The sequence below is a fragment of the Myxocyprinus asiaticus genome, chromosome 3 (assembly GCF_019703515.2).
Source record: "Myxocyprinus asiaticus isolate MX2 ecotype Aquarium Trade chromosome 3, UBuf_Myxa_2, whole genome shotgun sequence".
Lineage (NCBI taxonomy): Eukaryota > Metazoa > Chordata > Actinopteri > Cypriniformes > Catostomidae > Myxocyprinus > Myxocyprinus asiaticus.
This window is the reverse complement of record NC_059346.1, coordinates 51109387-51132092: the sequence shown is the minus strand read 5'-3', so window position 1 is coordinate 51132092 and position 22706 is coordinate 51109387. Positions and strand designations below refer to the sequence as shown.

The 22706-nt window shown below is 42.2% G+C and overlaps 1 protein-coding gene across 1 annotated transcript in view; it reads left to right on the top strand.

Moving 5' to 3' along the window:
* Positions 1-22706, top strand: part of vps37d (VPS37D subunit of ESCRT-I) — a 60178-nt gene that overhangs the window by 32647 nt on the left and 4825 nt on the right. Inside the window, exon 3 of the mRNA XM_051668550.1 lies at positions 15627-15709. Within this exon, the coding sequence (XP_051524510.1) occupies positions 15627-15709 (83 nt within the window). The remainder of the gene's footprint in view (positions 1-15626; positions 15710-22706) is intronic.

Here is a 22706-nt window from a genome sequence, read left to right as displayed (position 1 = left end):
TCTGACAGAGCTGTTTTCTCCTTGTACAGGAAGTCCCCATCCCCACATGGGCAATGTTCCACTCAAGCCCCTTTTCCACTGACAGCATGCCTGTGTTGTGCCAAATCCTGCCCCCAGTCAAAATCATTCCCCCCTTGGACCCCAAAGCAATTCCACTAGCTGTCAGAGCTTCTTTTGGGTACTCTATTTGGTGCCTGAAATGTAAAATTTTGACATAATCTGGAACCATTTCCACTGCAGAAAATGCGGCTCTGGTTGGGAAAACTAGGAGACCAGAAACTGCTAATGTCGGAGGCTGGGAAGGCTCACAAAGCAGTGTTTTCAGAAAATAAAAAGCTAATTTATTTTTGTACCACCTTGTAATTGTTTTGTATGCTAAAATATGTTCTCAATCCTAACCCTGTAATGTAATGGTAACCCTGATAGCACACATATATGACCCAGACTTCTTTTTGATATTTGTGTTTACATCTGGAAGACGTATTTATTATGTTGTTTGTTCATCTGCAATACGTCTATAAGACGTATGTCAATAAGTCATTCAGCAGATGTCTTTGAGATATTTATGATTTAGAATGTTTGTAAATCTGATATTTTTTTAAGATGTTTAGCAGATGTTACTTAGATTGCTATGCTTTCCAGATGAAAAGATCTAAAACAGACATCTCGGAATTGTACGTGTGTTATCTGGGAAGGTATCGGGCTAATCAGTTACCATTAGGGTAAGGTATTAGGCTAATCTGGTAGCGGTATGGTAAGGTATCAGGCTGACAGGTTAGTGGTATGCTTAGCCAGCAGGCTAATTGGTTAGCTTGCTAACTACAAGCTAACTGAAAATGCAAAAAATATATAGATGTTTAATTTGACCATCCCTCATAGCACACGTGCATCACCCAAATGTCTATTTGATGTGTGTGTTTTATCTTGGAGATTAATTTTTACATTGTTTGCTCATCTTCAATAAGCCTATGATACATACAGTTGTGCTCAAAAGTTTGCATACCCTGGCAGAAATTGTGAAATTTTGTTATTGATTTTGAAAATATGACTGATCATGCAAAAAAGGATAGTGATCAATTGAAGCCATTTATTATCACATAGTTGTTTGGCTCCTTTTTAAATAATAATGATAACAGAAATCACCCAAATGACCCTGATCAAAAGTTTACATACCCTTGAATATTTGGCCTTGTTACAGACACACAAGGTGACACACACAGGTTTAAATGGCAATTAAAGGTTAATTGATGATGGAGGCAATACACAGTTTTAAGAACTAAGGGTATGCAGACTTTTGAACAGGGGTCATTTCATTTTTTTCTTTTGTTGCCATGTTTTGTTTTATGATTGTGCCATTCTGTTATAACCTACAGTTGAATATGAATCCCATAAGAAATAAAAGAAATGTGTTTTGCCTGCTCACTCATGTTTTCTTAAAAAATGGTACATATATTACCAATTCTCCAAGGGTATGCAAACTTTTGAGCACAACTGTATGTCAGTAAGTAAGTCTTGGATTTCAGTAAGACATTCAGCACGTCTTTGAGACGTTTATATTTTAGGATGTTTGTTAATCTGATCGTTTTAAGATGTTTAGCAGATGTTAATTATATTGTGATGCTTTCCAGATGAAAAATTTCTAAAACAGACATCTCGGAGATGTACGTGTGCTGTAGGAATCTGTAGCTTTGGTTATATCATGTGATGCTATAATTTAAAAGACATTAGTTGACGTATTTTGATGGTTTAGATGACATGTTAAAAAGCGATATTGCAGGGTTTCTAATAGAGTACAAAAAAATAGTTCTGTGGAATCGCTTTGTGGCCCAAGGAGGATAGGACTTTGATGGGCAGTGGAATTTGGTCCAACTTAGGCTCCGGCGCAAGAACCATTACCAATTCGATGGAAAATGGGGTCTTAAGAAACACTGTTTTACAGAACGAGTCGCTCTTTTTTTTTCTTGATCTCTCTCTCTCGCACAGCTGCTGGCCAATGACGGAAGGAGGTTGGAATATTCACCTTCCTGTCACCACGTAGCATACATCTACCCGTGCCTCCAGCTGCAGACTATTGCTGGATGGGTGGGAGAGAGATCGTTCCCCCAACACAAAACATCTGATTCTCGTTCTGCTAGAGGCCAAAGAAAGAATGAAAAATAGTTAGATTGCTTCATCAGCTGAGGCTGGAATTCTGGCTTGGAGGCTTGAGAGTTATTGCGTAATGAGATGTAATAGCGACATGACAGACGCTAAAGGAATAGTTCACCCAAAAATAAACATTCTGTAATTTACTCACCCTCATGTTGTAGTTTTCTTCTTCTGTGGAGCACAAAAGGTGAATTTTTGAAGAATATCCTGGTTACTCTTTTCCATATAATGAATTTGAATGGAACTGGGTCTGTCAAGCTCCAAGTTGACAGAAAAGCACCATGAGAATAGCTTAAAAGTGCTCCAGTAGACTTGTGCGCTATATTCAAAATCTTCTAAAGCTATAGGATAGCTTGTGTAACCAAACAGAAGGAAATTTAAGTCGTTCTTCATTGAAAATCTTTTCTCCACTGTAACTCTCAAATAAAATTTGCCGCCATTAAACATGCTACATCAGGTTTGATATCAGTGTATAGCTTCAGAAGACCGCACACAGTTGTATGGGCCACTTTTATGATATGTTATGGTGCTTTTATGGTGGGATAGTCCAGGATGAATATTTTTTCAAAAGAATAAAGATATATCATTTGGGTTTGCAGCAATATGAATGGGTAATTTATGAGTAAATAATGACGAATTTGAAGAATGACGAATTTCCATTTTTGAGGGTACTGTTCATTTAAGAGAGGAATTTGGCTCTAGAGGGTGTAGTACTAGTTTCTTGGTGGGAATTCAGTCTAGCTTCGAAGGTGATTTAATGCAAGTCCCGAAACCACAATGTACTGCAATTCCACTCTCACTCAGTCAGCCTCATTTGCTACTAATGCGCCCGCCAACTGCATGAGTCAACATTATTTAACGTTCCTTCGTTTTTCCCCCTCACATGTGGCCAACGGCACATTCTTGGCCCTGTATTTCTTCTGAAGAGTGACACGACACTGGTATGTGATACACTATCCCTCCTGCTTCAAAAGCAAAGAGCACCACAAGTGCCTTTATTGTCAACCTAGCGTAACGACACTGTTTGCTCGAGGTCCAAACTGTTAACCTTTGACATGCAAAACCCATCGTTGACTTCTCAACACATACCCGCAGAACTCTCACCAAACTGGATGTCAACTGCTCCACCCCTTACAGAAAAGCAATCCCCTCCAGAGGGGGCCGAGCCAACATCATTGCAATCTTGAAAAGGGCATCTTTGTCTGGAAGTTTCCTGTAAATCACATGGCCAAAGGGCAGACTTGGGAATCTAAAGACTTTGTGAGAGCACGTTATGGTTCTCACTGATGGTAATGAACAGGGTGTGAAGTGGATCTGCCCCTCTACTGGCGTTTCAATGGAGGGGGCAGTTATCAAAGTTGTATTGGGGCCATTGAGCTACCACACATATGCAGGCTCAATCACTCAGTGGGGCCTCTCACAAGCTTTTTGAAATCAGTCTCCTGAGAATCTGACCCATACTGGGAGCTCTACGCCAAAAGCCCTTAGAAAAAATCTATGCGATACATTATTTCAACATCACTGTGTTTGACTTTCACATGGGCTTAAACTCATTAAGATTGAGAGGGAGAAAAATAAAACAGTTTGCTTAATATTAGGAAAATAATTCAAATAACTACAATATTTTCACAGTAACAATCTGTAATCTGGTAATGTGGCTGTTTATAGCTTATGCAAATTGCTCTATTTATGCAGTGAGCCATTTAATGGCCATACATTTAAAGAATAGTTCCCCTAAAAGTGTAAATTCTATATTTTCTTACCTTGTCATTTCTTCACAATCTTTTGTGGAACACAAAATTACTTAATTTACAAAATGTCCTGGCTTTTTCGAAACTGAATGTGGATAAAAATGAAAATAGGTGGACGAAATATTATCATAAAATATGCTAAATCAAAGCGCATCACACGTTCTTACGTGTTTTGTGATCGATCGTCTTTGATGTCAAACATGCATTGAAATTTTGCCGTGCCATATTTGAATGTGAGTTTGTGAATGCAAAAGACACTTGAGAGCTATAGCAGAAAGGAATATTTTCAGTAAATAATAATTTATATTTTGGTCTTTTCATCACAACCTATTGTATAACAACAGAAAGTCTTATGGGCTACAATACTTTAATTGTGATATTTTTTATCATATTTGGAGCTCAACTGCCCAGTCTCTATTCAATTTCATTGTATGGAAAAATCCATTCAATTGTATGGAAAAATAATTTTTGTGTTCCATAGATGAAAGAAAAACGCAACAGTCTAGGTTCCGGAAGTAAAAATCCCATTCGTTTTCTCTATAGCCGAACTGATTTTTAACGATAAATTATAAACCTTTAAAGACAGACACAGACCTTCCATGAGTTCTGAGGTTGTTCATTGATTGTACGTACAGTATGCTTTTGTTGAAGCCATCAGTCCATGTTATTTCAACTTCATTTTAAAAAAATAGTGTTTAATAGAGGAATTTGTGGTGAAGAACTACACTACCCATGATGCTAAAGAGAAAGGTGCACTAAACAGAGAATCGCGGCAAAACGAGCTCTGCAGCGTCCACCCACTCACATGACGAACAGTGAATGGCGCAATCGAGTCGGTCTCCTTACACTCTGAAACTACTTATACAGTACATACAGTATGTAGATTATATATCTGACTACTTTACAATAAACTTGAACTAAACTGATATATACTTACAATCAACAACTTTATATAAATTTTTAATATATGCAATTTTTCCCCCATCGTTTTTAATTTGATTACGTCATTCGCATGCTTCATGGGATTGTAGTTCATTCCCTCATTTAAGATAAGTATACAGTCTTGTTACCTATGTCTTTTTGTCAGATTTTGCTTCAAATTTGTGTTGGTTTGATAAATATCTTAAAACTTTTTTATGAAGTACTATATGAAATCCCTTTGGAAAAAATTAATGGGAAAAATAGTTCCTGAACCACGACTGCTGAAACAATGGGCAGGCACTCTTTTGCTCTATTTGGAACAACATTAGGGTGAGAAAATTATGTTTTTTTTTTTTTTTTTATGAACTAGGCTATTCGTTTAAAGGGGTGTAGTGACGTTGAGTGTGTTTTTGATCAGATATGTTGAGATTAGCTTTATCAGAAGAAAACATGTGTTTGACCTAGCTGTCAAGCCTTTTAATTACATAGAAAGGTCACCTCTGGCACCTGCATCCCTGTGTTTAGGCTTGTTTGGTGTTCTCACATTGTGTATTTTGACCTGAGGAAAAACCTGAACAAAAGCCCTCCATGAGTGCATTCTTCAGAAGGGCGCTGGTGCACTTTCCCCTCTAATTCTGCACCCGTAATGACACTTCAACAAAGGACTTCGCTGTGCAGAAGTGTTACAGATGTCACTTCAGCGGATTCATCCAGGAGAGGCATTAAACGTGTGAACGAGAAGATGCGATGTGCAGGTTTTTGCTTGCAAAGCCAATTGTGCACATTTGCTCTCTGAAGCTGTTCTGTCTGATCACAGGAAAAGCAGTCGGTGGTATTTCTCTGCAAAGACCACAAAAGAACACCCACCGTTCGGTTATTTTGACAGGAAGTGAGGGAGCATGCATGTGTGTGTGTGTGTGTGTGTGTGTGTGCGTGCACTTACAGAGAAGAGAGCATTGTGATTATTTCTTTTCCCTGTGTATATATGCACACATCTATCAAGTAAATTTGACATTTTTTCCAAGAGTTTCATTAAATAAAGCCATTGTGAAATAAACTGTTTAGTGTGGAATAAATGTTGGATAATCAAATGTGAATCAATTATTGCAAACGCCTGTCAAACTTCTCCTCATATGCCTTCCATTATTGCAGTAGTTCACACTTATCCCTCGACAGAAACAAGATATGAGATTTGACGTTAAATATGTCCTTTAAATGAATGGTGCAAGCCTACCCTGCTGAAAAAACAGCTTTAAGCTGGTCTGTTTTGCTGGTTTCAGAGGGGTTTTGGCCACTTGTAAGCTGGTCAGGCTGTTTGACCAGCTGGGCAATCAACTTAACCAGCTAAACCTCAGCTTGACCAGGCTGGGAGACTAGCTAGACAGATACTTAGAGTGTTAAGAGATTATACTGTGCATAAGACCACAACACAAACAAAACTTTGGTGAAAGCTTTGCATTTCAAGGTGGCTTTACACTGACAGAAGTCCCCATGAAAATAGCACTTCATTCCATGCATATTAATGAGTCATAGCCATTAACATATGAGTTGTGTTGACAGGGTGCATTGCATTGAAAAATTACTGGCCCACCGTGTCTTGAGTGCTAACTTAATTTCAATACTAAAGACTTGAATGTTTTTTCTAATGAATTTACACTGAAAGATTAATATTCATCTCATGCTTGGTGGCATTCTCATGCAAGATAACGTAATTGGGTTTCAGTACAATGCAAAATGTTTTTTTTTTTGTTTTTGTGCCAAGCAAATATTTTCTCAAATACAACAGATTGTGGATGAGCAAATCCAGATCAGGTTAATTTATATTCCCTTGCAGTCCAGAGCACTGATTGTTGAGAGCAGCTTGAAATACACGTTTTTGCACAAGTTGTGTTTCTGTTAATGCTCTTGTGTTTTGTCGATATATTGTGGTAATTAGCCATTCAGCTGACACTTTTATACAGTGCGACATACACTTATTACGGGGACAGTTTCCTTAATGCAATCAGCAGTGCTAGAGACAGTCTAAATTGATGCAAAAATGTCTGATGGGGGATGCTGCTTGTCAATAATTCTACAGAATGGGGTCGGTTTCAGAGTGCATGAACATTCGGACGCTGTCAATTTCCTGTGTGATCATGTTGCCACTTCACCACACCATCCCTAACTAACATTGACAATTTATGTAGTTCAAAAGTGTTGTATTTGATGCATTTCATTGTGTAATGAAATGCAGCATTTTCAGATACATTTCATTTCTGTGAATGCTGCTGTGTTGTGGGTTAATTTTGTAACTTGAATTCTTCTGGTTTTTGTTTTTTAACAATTAACGGTTCACTCTGTAATTTTTGTTTATGTTGCGCTAACCGATATGGCAGTCGTCTTGGACTTTATACTGACACCTATGGGTGTGGATGTAGCATCGCACAAAAGCTAGATTTCTATTACCAATGCCATTTGTAGAAATCTGCTATTTACTTGCAGCCATGATTAATTTATTCCGTGAGCAAAATTGTCCAATGACAGGGGGGTTACTGAAATTAAGTGAGTAGTATTTGGCTGATTATGTAATATCAACATGGCCCCATGAGGTGACCCGCTCCTTGTAAAAACATGTAAATCTTTAATTAGACTACTTTTATGAATGAAGTCTCATAACCATTTTTAGAAAAATGTATAATGTATATACACTCACTTTGCACTTTATTAGGAACACTATGGTCCTAGTAAAGTAGTCTTCTGCTGTTGTAGCCCATCCGCCTCACGGTTCGACACAGTGCCGGTCCTACCCCATTTGGCACCCTAGGCGAGACTCTCCAGTCAGCCCCCAGTCACATGCTAAAAATGTATGTATTAGTTTTTACACAAAAAAAGTACAAATTGATTTATAATTAAATACATCACAAATGGGTATAAACTGAATCTAGCAAAACGTTAATAAAAACAATATTGGTAAGAAACATGTTATGGCTTCTTAAGTAGGCATCATAGATTGGTATCACCATATATAGAAATAAACTTAATGTAAAGTGAACGAAAACCAAACCAAGTGGTCTACATTTATTTATAAAATAAATAAATAAATAAAGGAAAGATAGAAAGCAAGCAAGGTGCACTGCCCTAAAGATCTGTGCACACTGTACAGTTAGGAGCATCATTTGAACATTTTCTTTAGTAGCCTACATACTGAATATTGTGTAGCATTAATGAAACTATGGACTAAAAACATATTGACACCTTTTCACATTAGGACACAGCACAAGTTGAAGTTTATTAAAGTTACCTTTCTCAAAAAGTCTGCTGTGGCAGTATCATGGTACAGTGATGGTACAATATGGTAAAACCTTGGTATTTTTATAATATATTATGGTATATATATGGTAGGCAACTCAAAGGAAAATATCCAATAAACATGGTATTGGCTTTGTCATTTTTGGTACTTTTAAGAGCTTTCATATTATGTTAGTATTTTGATACACTTTTATTTAGAAAATGTCTTTGCCTGCAGTAGACAATCGTTCACAGACTGCACTCGCATGTGACAATTGAATACAGCTGCAGGTTTTGTTTCAGGGAATTGTAAGTAACTATCCACTTCATTCAGTGTTGTTTTTATCTTCTGTCTTCTAAAGCATGTTTTACTGCGTGACAAAGTGCTTCAAACGATTCAGCCCGCACTTTAGACAAATTCATTGAGAAGAACCGACTCAAAACAGAGATTATTTCACGCATCCATTGGGCATCACTCCGATTCACGAGCCCCGTGCTCGTGAGTCTATGGCCGTGTTCACAATGGCATACTATCCATACTTCTTTCACCGTTTTTGCCAAACACAGATATGACCGAAACAGTAAGAGTAGTATGGTAGTAAGGCATTTAGTACATGGTCAGTATGTTCCCTGGGGGGGCGCCACAACACATTATTGGAACGCACAGGGCGCATTTATTGAAGTTGACAGGTATACCTTTGATTTGATCATTCAGAGAAGAAAGATTGTTCTCAGAGCAGAAACGATTTTCCCATCCGCAGAATAAAATTATTGTTTTTCCCATACAAATGCCACCAGGATACCAAACTCAGGCCTTACAAGACATTTTGTTTTGAACAAAACAGTTGTGGTCAGTCAATACAATCAATTACCACTGTGTATTTATGGAAGGATGCAAATCTTGGCAGTGGATTTGATCTCGGAAGTTCAATTCAGGTGAACACAGCTGTCTTCCCTAATACTGATAGCTACAGCCTTTGTTACTTTATTATTATTTTCCCTATTAATTTGCTGTTTTAAAATCAACATAAAATTGCATTTGTAAATTACATTTTTCCTGCTCGTAGAACCTAGGTGATGTCAGGCGAAAGGAAAATTGTTACAGAGATAGAGCAAGGTTTTAGAACATTTTGATTTACAAATACATTTTGATTTGGAATAAAGTATGATGATGGATCGTTCACAATAAGACCAGAAATGTGTATTAAGGAAGTTGATAGGGTTCATTTTCATTTCAAGTTGTCTTTACTTATTGGAAATTTGTGCAACACTACAAATTTTCAGAAATTGATAAGTCGGTGGACTGCCTGAAATAGTCGACTAATAAATCCTGTATATTTAGGTTGGTTTCGGGTTCACCTGACCCGACTGGACACGTTTCTTAATAGGTATGTTTAAAACATAAAACATGTTTTTGAGTTCAAAAACATCTAGACGGAGTGCAACGGAATGGAAAACAATCCAGGGGTCTTGAGACACATTTATGACTATTTTAAATTGACATTGTCTTAAAGGCGTAACACTCATGGCTTGACTCTCAAAAAAAAATGCGCAAGGTGCGATGTAATGGCCATGTTTTAAAGGGGATAAATTTAACCATCCTATGGTCTTCATAAATGAGCCCTACTTTTGGTCCTCCCGGTCAAGAGCAAAGGTGTAACTTTTTTTTTCTTTTTTTTCTTTTATGATGATAATGATGATGATGATGATGATGATAATACCATTTCTTCTTCCAGGAAGTAATAACAATAAAAGTATGCACTTCTTTTGGAATGCAGTTTGGATCTTATTTATATGTACATTTTTCAATTTGACCATTCATTTACATATGCAAATAAGCACATTATGAAACTTTAGTACAGTAAAACTTACCCTCCTTTAAGTTGAAACATGAAGAAAATATAAAAATGTGACATATATTAGAGGCAGATTGCTGCCATCTGGTGAACAAAATATAAATATCATGACTTGAAAATCATGTTGTGACAATAATAGCCAGTAGATGGCTGCAGTGTTCTATGCAGCCACCTACTGTGTAGTCTGATTGCTTATTGTAACCTAATTTTATATTTGATCACAAGTTATGCATTTGCATATATATTTAGACATGATCAATATACTGCAAAATTGTGAAAATTTAATTAGAGTGTAAAACAAAAGAATCAAAATAAACATTGTGCAATTTTAAACTTTCTATGAAAGTTATGAACAACAATAAATGCATAAAAAAGAACAAACAGTAAACAATAAATACAAATAAGAAAAGTAAAGAATGATGCAATGTCTTTATGCATTCATGCATCCATGGCAGTGTGTAGTTATGATTGCATATACCTTGCAGATGGATTTCTTGCATTTCTTTGCACACCATACTTGTTTTAATGTCTCTTGGGAGACAGTCTGCACACCTTTATTTCTGTGTGTGTGTGTGTGTGTGTGTGTGTGTGTGTGTTTGTTTGTGTATGTTTTAAGTTTAAGTCTGTCCATATTTTCAAATGTTTATTCAAAAGAAAAATGAGGGGGGTTAACGCTTCAATAGACAGTTCACATGGTGTTACACTTGCACTGATTCCTACTACTCCAGACTCAAGCTTCATAATAACAGCGAAATACCACATTGTTTTTTATTCAGTACAGTTGTATGTAGAGTATCAGTATTCACAGATAGCAGTGGTATTCGGCTGAACTCTGTGGTGAAGCGGCTCAGACTATGAGCTCAGGCCAGGGGCTGTTCAAACAGACGGAACACAACAGACTGGAACCGAACGCGAGGATCTCGAGACACACATTTCCAAGTTGAACTTCTTTCCTGACAAAGTGTTTAAAAAAACTCATTGCTTAATCTGAGAAACACTTATAAGAGAACAAGATGCAACGGCCAAGTACCTCCATCAACTGTAAGGGGCTGTTCACACCGAACGCTTTTGCAACCATTCATTTGTTTTTCTATGTAAGCGTGCACCAGACGAATGTCTTTGTTTCATTTTGTTTTTGTTTATTCAGCATCTCATGCAGGAGCGCTGTTTTTTAGATGCTGTGTCTAATTAAAAATAAATGTAAAAAGCATCTTTAGACATCTGCTTTCTGTTAAACTGTATTTGTTGCGCTGTGTCTAGCCTTTTTTAGCCCAAGAATATGATCGATCTGAGGTCATCGTCAGTTCTTGGCACACATCCAAAATTGAATACACAGTTTTAGCATTCGAATGTGCACTTTTTTTCTTAAATTTGATGAATATTCAAATTTTAATTTGACAGCCCTACTGTGTTATAGTCCCACCAGTTCATTTTTCTGTGTATGTGAGTGGGTGTGTATGTTTTGCACTCTGGATTGTGGCTGATTTATTGATTGTATTTGACAGATAAAAAAATTGCTCTGCGATATGGTCTTTCCCATTAATTTTTAAGGGTCATCAGTTTTGACTGCAAAGACAAAAGGTGTTGCCTTTTTTTTTTTTTTTATGACCACGTAGACATTTCGAATCATGACCAATTTTATTTTTTTTGTATGTCAGATGGCAAGTGGAAGAAAAGTCACCAAGTCTTGTACCCCTATTATAAAAAAAAAAACGTTTTTTTTTAAATCAGCAAAACTGAATCCGGTTAGAAATGACCGAAGACCATAGGAGGGTTAATGACACTTTAAAAACACTAAACAACTTTTCCCAAATGCAAATTGTCTAACAGCAGCACAGCATGTGTTTTAAAGCATCACTGCTAAAAACATTAAAACTGAAAAAAAATCTAGATAAACTAGTCAACCTCACTAAAAAAAAAAAAACATACCTATTGGAAAGTGTAAAATAAGTGTAAGAGAGAAAGAGGGTGGGAATGCAATCGGGGCATGAGGCACACCAGATTCGAAAGCACATGTAGTGCATGTGCGTACCTCTACACCACATCTACATCATATCTTTGTTTTTGTTTTGGTCTCACATGACCAGTTCAATTAAAGGCCAGCGATCTGTCATGTGACTGTAATAGCATTGGAACCTCGGCTCTATGGCCATCAAGAGACATCTCGAACATGAGATCCCTCAAGCCCGGGATCACATCTCTGGCTCCAGAAGACTCGTCGCCATAGAGCGGGGCACCCTGCGGCCCATCTGCATCATTTCTTCCTAGTCACCCACAGCTGCTCCCCAAGTGTTTGTTTTACTGTCTGTCGCCTTCCATTACCGTTGCATTGTGTGTGCTGCTGGGGTCGTGCACATGGCATGCCACTCCCTCTTCGCTCACTCTGTCATGCCTCAGCAGTCACGGATGCTGAATGTACATATACACACAAACACATAGTGCACCTTTGATTATTCATGTTGAGAGAGCAAGCCATGTAGGGACAGTATTAAAGGCCTTGTTATTGGCAAGGCGTATGCCTGAGAGTGCTGATAGATGATTGGCATGAAGCCATAAAAGTGACAAGATGATTTAAGGATGAAGCTCATTGTATGTTTGTTCCATCAATGAGAGTATCTCAAATAGATTCACTTAAAGGTCAGACAATAGATAGTCCCACCCCAAACTCATGCCATTGGTTTGTGTTGGCTTGTCCTGGAGCATGCGTTACTTAGCTTATAAAAAAGTACAGTGGTGTTATCATTTCTTTTTGGACATGGTACAATGGTCAGACCATGATTTATGGATACTACCATGGTGGTAATACCATGGTATTCTTTGAAGTATCTTCGCTGTAAAAAAAAATTTGTGTTACATTAAAAATACAGCGACAAGTGACTTTTCATTACCTTTATAAACAAAAATCTGTTTGACAGTTTAAAATGTAGTCTTTTAATAACCACCTTAATAAAACAGGTGGTAAAATTGAAGGTTATATGATGATTTTATGTTCATCGTATTAAATGTGGCCTTTCTAGTTTCCACTGCCTTTTTTTTACTTTTCATTGTAATTTGTACGGTGATCAATTTATAGTACTTGCAAAAAATTTTTTTATTAATGTTTAATCATAAAAGTAAGTACATTTACTTGGAGGCTTCGCGCTATTCTCCACGGCATCCACGCACAACTCACCACGTGCCCCACCGAAAGCGAGAACCACACATTATAGCGACCATGAGGAGGTTACCCCATGTGACTCTACCCTCCCTAGCAACTGGGCAAATTTGGGTGCTTAGGAGACCTGGCTGGAATCACTCAGCATGCCCTGGATTCGAACTCACGACTCCAGGGGTGGTAGTCAGCATCAATACACTCGCTGAGCTACCCAGGCCCCCTTTTAAAAATGTTATATAAAATCATTTAAAAAAAAAAAAAAAAAAATTTGTATTATTTTATACTGCATGTGAATTCATTGCATTCTTTTTTCACTAAAATTACTAATATTTTTCACAGTATTGGTGTAACATGTAAATACCATGGTGAACATGGTAATCATGCCCTGGTATGTATTAAAGTACTATAGTAATTACCATCCAATACCATGGTGCTGCCACAGATCTTTATGTGTGATGGTTTGTTTGGGGAGGGGCTCTGGCTTATTGAAGCAAAAATGGTGTCATCACTGTGACCTCTCTTTGCCCTCGATGGCCACTATCTCAATTTTTCACATCCCCTGTGGACTAAACACATGTGAACATTAGCATAATTGCCGGTCGCCATAGTAACCCCAGCACAACACTTGGAGGGACCAAGCCCCTCATTCCCATCAGTGGACATGAGCTAACAGAAAGTGATTGCTTCCTCCCTCACCCTCAGGGCCCTACAATAACATTGCAAAGAGACCCGAGTGTGGCTTCAGTCCCTGCAATTTGCACAGAGACTTACACAGCAGAACTTCTTCACAGCTGGGCACACTGACCATTGATCTCAAGAGACTGCTTCAATGTTCTTTTGTTCTGCTGTTACACAGTTACCCAGCCCCTGAGTAACTTTTCTTTTTAATTAAGATACCATTACAACATAGTCCAAAAGCTTTATAAAAATACCATAGACATTCCATACGACTTGTGCGCTATACTCCAACTCTTCTGAAAGCCATAGAATAGCTTTGTGTAAGGAGCAGACTGAAATTTTAGTCGATTTTCATTAAAAATCTTCCTCTGTGCTGTACCGCTCAAATCTCATGCACTCTTGCGCATATTGAATTGTGTTGCATTGTGATCACAATATATGCAAGAATCAATCACGTTTGCCGTCACAACGTCAAACATGACACAACACCTTGAGAAACCAAGTTTGAAACATATTGTGATTTTTTTTTTTTTTTTTTTTTTTTGTCAATAAATCAACTGACCTGTACCTTCAAGTACATAGAACACACGAATGGTTCTCAGTTCATGATTGAATATAATGACTCGATTCAGTAACTGCTCAATATTGTTAACTCATTAACCACTTGATTCATTGAGCTAGGGAGTTGTTAAATCAGTATTCGCTTGGTTTGGTAAGGTGTTACAAAGTCTTTCCAGCAAGCCAGTCCACTGTCGGTCATCGTTGAAATGCTCTCGGCATGCAATGCAGCTCCTATCTTGAATGGGGAAAGACTGAAATCTCCAAAACGGTTGGTCAAGATTACGATCAAAGAACATATTTTAAATCAGCAATAAAATCTTTACCTCAGATTATGCTAAAAAAACAATTTTCCAGGGGGCCTGGGTAGCTCAGCGGTAAAAGACGCTGGCTACCACCCCTGGAGTTCGCTAGTTCACTAGTTTGAATCCCAGGGTATGTTGAGTGACTCCAGCCAGGTCTCCTAAGCAACGAAATTGGCCTGGTTGCTAGGGTGGGTAGAGTCACATGGGGTAACCTCCTCGTGGTCACTATAATGTGGTTCGTTCTCGGTGGGGCGCGTGGTAAGTTTAGCGCGGATGCCGCGGTGGATGGCGTGAAGCCTCCACATGCGCTCAACAAGCCACGTGATAAGATGCGTGGGTTGATGGTCTCAGACGCGGAGGCAACTGGGATTCATCCTCTGCCACCCGGATTGAGGCGAATCACTACACCACCACGGGGACTTAAAAGCGCACTGGGAATTGGGCATTCCAAATTGGGTGAAAAAGGGGGAAAATAAAAATAAAAAAATTCCAGGCTTGTATATTTAATGCGCATACGTGTTCTCGAGTTGATTAACAGGCGATGTCTGTTATTGGCTCTTGGCTCTTTTACCTGTAAAAAGGGACTTCCTTTCTACATCTGTTGACTGTTGGGCGTTCCATTTTCTCCCATTCATTTTGATAGAAGTGGCCCATCTCTGCTAAATAGTCTCTGGTTGTTTACTCCGTAACTGCTCCATTCATTGAGTGAGTTGATAACTGCTTGAGGAGCCGGCTCATAAAGTAGATAACATATCAAACATCTTTGGTTGCGCTGCATGTTTGTTGTTGCTCAGTGCTCAGTGATTCAGTTGTTAGTTCCTGGATATAGTGAGTAATATATAGTATTTTGTGGTCCCCAGTTTTTCTTAACTTAATATCGATAGAAATGGCTTTTTTACTAATAACTCATGAATATGTTTAAAGCAATTTGAGCTTGTGTTATCTTGAGAATTGAGACTGACTGACATGAAATATTTGTGTTTTCCAGAGGCCTTCACACAGAAGCACAGCCCTCAGACTGCCCACAATCTACTTCAAGAGGAGGTTGCACGTGCCGAAGAACAGTCTGAGGTAATTTTACAGTGTCTTGCCTGCATCTTTATGTATTCAGCTCCCGTAAGAGCCTCTCTTTTGTGTCGGCTTAGTGCTTGCTCACCCTGTAACAAAAGACAACAAAATGTGGGTAATGGCACTTTTTATATACATTGTAAAATATAAAGGATTTAAACACTTCAGCCACACTTACAAATGTGATGAACTTCACCTGTGGTTACTCTATTAGGACATTGTGTGAAATGAGGAACTGACTTAAGTTCAGGGGTAGTGACTTCTTACATCCACTAAAAATTACCATGAGATCAGTTGGTTAAAATTAAAAAATGGCAAAGGAAAGGAAATTTCGTTCTGAGAAAAGGTATAGCATTATTTGCTTGCAGATGCCACTTGCTTTGGATATGTTGTCTACTGCAATACAAATTTTAAGTGTGGTTTAAATGTCCAGAAGTGTTAAATTACATTTGGACACTTTTTAGTTTTTGGGGCCACTGTATTGTTCCCTAGCAGTACTGTCAGATGTTGTTAATTCAGACACTCTACTGGAAGAACATGTTCATGTGAGCCAGAGTAAGGCAGAATTTGTAGCCTGACGAAGTGTGAAGAAAACTCTTACTCTTGGTTACACAGTTTGTATGCACACAGAACCATTTGATCATGTCTGAATTTGAGGGTGACATATGGGTGAAAATCCACCTATAAAATCCACTAACCTCTACACTATACACAAAGACTGATCTGAGATCTAATCAATGATTTAAAGCATTGACAGCCCATTCATCATGAATAAGGAATGAGGTAAACACATCACAGCTGATGTCATCTCTCTGGCACTGTGCATTTTCCCTGGAGACACCAGCACTCCCATACATTTTATTAAGAACACTTTACCCTGCATGTGTTGAGTTGTCTGTCATCCAGCTATAAGCGTAAAACACAACAGTGCATACACATTACCCTACATAGGGAATATTCTGTTTCCATGCACTTGATCTGTCTTGGGGCAAACAACTAGGATGGTTTGAGCATTGAAAGTTTATATAGTATATACATAATTACAGTTTTACATTTCTTGAAGAAAATGTGAGTTGTGCTTGCTTGTGCAGTACTCGCACTGTCATGATGCTAAGGTGTTCTGAGTGTTTTTTAGCGCATTGCTAAATGCCTATAGTGTTTTGGGGGTTGCTAAGGTGTTGTGAGTGCTTTTTAGCGCAATGCTAAACGCATGTAGTGTTTTGGGCGTTGCTAATGTGTACTGAGGGTTTTTTAGCTTATTGCTAAATGCCTGTAGTGTTTTGGGGTATTGCTAAGGTGTACTAAGGGGTTTTTAGCACATTGTTAACTACCTAAAGTGTTTTGGGGGTTGCTAAGGTGTACTGAGTGCTTTTTAGCACATTGGTAAACACATGTAGTGTTTTGGGCGTTGCTAATGTGTACTGAGGGTTTTTTAGCTTATTGCTAAATGCCTGTAGTGTTTTGGGGTATTGCTAAGGTGTACTAAGGGGTTTTTAGCATATTGTTAACTACCTAAAGTGTTTTGGGGGTTGCTAAGGTGTACTGAGTGCTTTTTAGCACATTGCTAAACGCCTATAGTGTTTTGAGGCTTGCTAAGGTGTACTTAGAGGGGTTTAGCGCATTGCTAAATGTCTATAGTGTTTCGGGAGTTGTTAAAGTGTTTTGAGTGGTTTTTAGTGCATTACTAAATGCCTATAGTGTTTTGGGGGGTTGCTAAGGTGTACTGAGTGGGTTTTAGCACATTGTTAAATGCCTATAGTGTTTTGGGGGTGTTTAAGTGCATTGCTAAATGCCTATGGTGTTTTGGTGGGTTGCTAAGGTGTACTGAGTGGTTTTAAGCACATTGCTAAATGCCTTTAGTGTTTTGGGGTGTTGCTAACGCTTACTGAGGGGTTGAAGATCATTGCTAAATGGCAGTAGTGTTTTGGGTGGTTGCTAAGGTGTACTGAGTGGTTTTAAGGGCATTGCTAAATGCCTATAGTGTTTTGGGGGTATGCTTAGGAATACTGAGTGGTTTTAAGCACATTGCTAAATGCCTATAGTGCTTTGGGGATTGCTAAGGTGTACTGAGTGGTTTTAACTGCATTGCTAAATGCCTATGGTGTTTTGGGGGTTGCAAAGGTGTATTGAATGGGTTTTACCGCATTGCTAAATGCCTGTAGTGTTTTGGGGGAATACTTAGGAGTACTGAGTTGTTTTAAGCACATTGCTAAATGACTGTAGTGCTTTGGGGGGTTGCTAAGGTGTAGTGAGTGGTTTTCAAATCAAATCAAATCACTTTTATTGTGAGTTTAACTGCATTACTAAATACCTATAGTGATCTGTGGCATTGCTAAGGTGTATTGAGGGGTTTTTAGCACATTGCTAAGCACCTGTAGTGTTTTGGGGGTTGCAAAGGTGTATTGAGTGGGATTTAGCGCATTGCTAAATGCCTATAGTGTTTTGGGAGATTGCTAAATTGTTCTGTTTTTTTTGTTGTTGTTGTTGTTTTTGGTTTGGTTGTTTTTCCCTTCTTTCGAGGGAAAGCCACTTCAGCTGTCCCCCCCGCTGGTCCTTCTACCTACGAGTACAAGGCCGCCCTGGTTGACGCTGAAGGCGATTCGGGGGCTTCAATGGGTACAGTTCCGCCTGGTAAACCCCCACGGACCGCCCACTCCCTTTTTTTTCAGTTCTGGGATGAGACGGGCAGCTCGCCTCAGTGCCAGCCTAATGTCTCTTTCGGAGCTCGTGAGCCGGATGAGATGTGGATCGCTGCATCGGAGAGCGCCTTGGTGATGCCGGACGCCGAGGACTCGACCGGGCTGCCGCCTTCGGGTGTGGCAGCCCAGTCTGAGGCCGACGCGGAGCTGACCACCATGCTTGCCTGGGCCGCCGACGACAGGTTTCTGGGTTCGGCACGCCACTCACGGCCACGCCCCCCTCCAGTCCCCTTCTTCCCGGAAGTGCACGACAAGCTGACACAATCATGGAGGGCACCTTTCACTGCCCGAACCCGATCCTTCAGTTCGTCTGCTCTCACTACCCTCAACGGAGGGGCGGCCGAGGGTTATGCCACGATACCCCAGGTGGATAAGGTGATCGTGGCACACCTGTGCCTGCTGAGCGCCACCACCTGGTGGAGTCGCCCGGCACTCCCTTCCCGAGCCTGTAGGACGACGTCGTCTCTGGTGACTAAAGCCTACAGCGCTGCCGGTCAGGCCGCCTCCGTCCTGCATGCCATGGCCTTCTTACAAGTCCATCAGGCCAAGGCTTTAAAAGAGCTACACGAGGGTAGTTCTGATCCTGGTGTGCTACAAGAGCTGTGCTCGGTGACTGATCTCGCCCTCCATGCGACTAAGGTCACAGTGTGCGCACTCGGGCAGACGATGTCCTCGCTTGTGGTCCAGGAGCGCCACCTGTGGCTGAACCTGGTCGAAATTAGGGACGTGGACAAGGCGCGGTTCCTTAACGCGCCCATCTCCCAGGTCAGCCTCTTCGGCGACACCGTCGAGGACTTCGCCCAGCAGTTCTCGGCAGTGAAGCAACAGACAGAGGCCATTCAGCACATCTTGTCCCGACGCGGCTCAAGAGTGCGCACCCAGTCTGTTCGCCGAGGGCGTCCCCCTGCAGCGACACAAACTCAATCGGCTCTGCCCCAGCCCGAGCCCAGCCCTCGGCCCCGGCGTAGAGCCCCCCACAGGAGAGGGACACCCCCGCTTTCAGGTCCTGCTGCGAAGACCCCCAGGAAGGCTCCTAAGTGCCCCTGAGGCGGGACACCTGAGTATCGAGACGTCTGCGGGAACTCCGGAGCTGGTAGACAGACCACTCCATCCCCCGGTGGAGGGCCGGGAGGAAAATCTTTTGCTCCCTTTTTCTTTTCTGTTCGCTGCACCCCGTACGGGCTGTGATACCCACATTGTAAAAAAAAAAGCAGTTTCCTCTCTCCTCGGTTCACACCGCCAGTGCTCACGGTCGCCATCCCCATGGCTACCGGACACTGAGCGCCTGCAGCCTGGGCCTCATGAATGCAGCCCCCGCCTTTGCGTGCCCTGCTGCATCACACAAACACACCCCTGGCTGGCCGGTGGTGATAAGTCTCGAGGACGGCCCGAGAGGCCCTTCTCCTCAGTCACCGGCCCGCCTTACGCCGGGCGCGCTGAGCAAGGTAAGTGCTTCGAGGGTCCCCTCAGCGCAGCTGCCTCGGGTAGGAGCACCGCTCCCCGACGCTGCACTCCCTGCTCCCCCCTGCCGTGAGGCCCCACCCCCCAGGAAGGTCAGATGCGATCCTTCCGTTAGTGCCCCTTGCCCGGAGTTTGGACGCATGGCTATCGCTTTCCAACCCATCACTCTGGCTGGCCAGAACCATCCGACTCGGCTATGTGATTCTCAGCGTTCTCTTTACGTCAGTGAAGGACAAGAGCACCACCGTCCTGCGGGCAGAAATCACGGTCCTTCTACAGAAGGGCGTGATAGAGCCTGTCCCTCCAGCCGAGGTGAGACAGGGGTTTTACAGCCCTTACTTCATCATTCCCAAAAAGGCCGGTGGGTTGCGGCCAATCTTAGACCTGCGAGTTCTGAACCAGGCCTTGCACAGACTCCCGTTCAAGATGCTGACGCAAAAGCACATTTTGACATGCATCCTGCATTAAGATTGGTTCGCGGCAGTAGATCTGAAGGACGCATACTTTCACTTCTCGATTTTACCTCGACACAGACCTTTCCTACGGTTCGCGTTTGACCGTCAGGCATATCAGTACAAGGTCCTCCCCTTCGGCTTGTCCCTGTCCCCTCGCGTCTTCATGAAGGTCGCAGAGGCAGCCCCGTTAAGGGAAGTGGGCGTTCGCATACTCAATTACCTTGACGACTGGCTGATTATAGCACACTCTCGAGAGTTACTGTGTGCACACAGTAATTCTCAAGAGTTACTGTGTGCACACAGGGACCTGGTGCTCACGCACCTCAGCCATTTAGGGCTTCGGGTCAACTGGGAAAAGAGCAAGCTCTCCCCAGTTCAGAGCATCTCTTTTCTCGGCATGTAGTTAGACTCGGTGTCAATGATAGCACACCTCACATGTGAGCGCGCGCAGTCAGTGCTGAACTGCCTGAACTTATCCAGGCGGGAAATGTCGGTCCCACTGAAGTACTTTCAGAGGCTCCTGGGGCATTTGGCATCCTCAGCGGTGGTCACGCCGATCATGTTGATGCAAATGAGACCACTACAGCACTGGCTCCAGACCCGAGTCCCGAGGTATGCATGGCACTGCGGCACACATCGCGTGGCTCTCACGCCCGCCTGCTGCTGCCTTTTCAGCCCTTGGACAGACCTTGCATTCCTGCGGGCTGGAGTCTCCACTCGCAACGGGCACGCAGCCGCTGGCTCCTGGACAGGATCTCGCCTGCGTTGGCACATCAACTGCTTCGAGTTGCTAGCAGTACAGCTCACCCTGCGGAGGCTAATGCTGTTGATCCAGGGCAAGCACGTGTTGGTCTGGACGGACAACACGACGACAGTGGCTTATATAAACCGCCAAGGTGGTTTACACTCTCGTCACATGTCGCAACTCGCCCGTCACCTCCTCCTCTGGAGTCATCGGTGACTCGGGTCTCTGCGGGCCACTCATATCCTTGGCAACCTCAATGCCACAGCAGATGCTCTGTCGCGGCAGGTGATGCTCAGAGGAGAGTGGAGACTCCACCCCCAGATAGTCCAGCTGATTTGGAGTCAATTCCGCAAGGCACAGGTAGACCTGTTCGCCTCCCTGGAATCCTCCCACTGCCCGTTCTGGTATGCCCTGACGGGAGCTCCCCTTGGTACAGACGCGCTGGCACACAGCTGGCCCCGGAGGCTGCACAAATACGCGTTCCCCCCAGTGAGCCTACTTGCACAGGGTCTGTGCAAGATCAGGGAGGACGAGGAGCAGGTAATTCTCATGGCTCCGTATTGGCCCACCCAGACCTGGTTCTTGGATCTCACGCCCCTCGCGACAGCACCTCCTTGGCAATTTCCCCTGAGGAAGGACCTTCTTTCTCAGGGACGGGGCACCCTCTGGCACCCACGCCCAGACCTCTGGAATCTCCATGTCTGGTCCCTGGACAGGACGCGGAAGATCTAACTGGTCTACCGCCCGCAGTGGTTAACACGATCACTCAGGTCAGAGCTCCTTCTACAAGGCAGCTGTATACCCTGAAGTGGCGTATCTTTGCTAAGTGGTGTTCTTCCTGTAGAGAAGATGCCCAGAGGTGTGCAGTCGGATCAGTGCTTTCCTTCCTGCAAGAGAAGTTGGACGGGCGGCTGTCCCCCTCCACTCTCAAGGTCTATGTAGCTGCTATAGCAGCACACCACGACGCTGTTGAAGGTAAGTCTCTCAGTAAGCACAACCTGATCATCAGGTTCCTGAGAGGCGCCAGGAGGTTGAACCCTCCTTGTATTTGCCACTTTTTTACCCTCCCCTTCTGGGCAGGGTGTGGCCTCCGCGGGGTCTTTTCCCCTGAAAGAATAGGAACGGAAAAGAATGCCTTCCCCGGCGCATTTTATGAGCATTTAAAGGCCCCAGCCGAATCTAATTTTCTGTGGAGAGAAAAACTTAGAGAGAAAAGGCAGCAGCTGTTCCTACGCACACAGTAGCTTGCCTACACCTGCATCGGCAGTTCACGTAACACAGTTCAGCCATTGTGGCGTTTCGTATAGGGAACCCTAGTGTCACTACGTTAACACAACGTCGAGTGAGTGACAGAAGGGGAACGTCTCGGTTACTGTCGTAACCTCCGTTCCCTGATGGAGGGAACAAGACATTGTGTCCCTCTTGCCACAGGCTGAACTACAACGCTGTAATGGCCGGGACCTTGTCTCGGCTCCTCAGTGCAAAAACCTGAATGAATCTGCATTCCAGCCTCCCTTTTATGCCCGTATGTCGGGGGGAGTGGCATGCAAATTCTACTCGCCAATTCTCATTGGCCTTTTCTCAAAGATCTGAAGGTGTCTCGGGCTCTCAAGATCGACCCCAAGTGTCACTACTTCGAC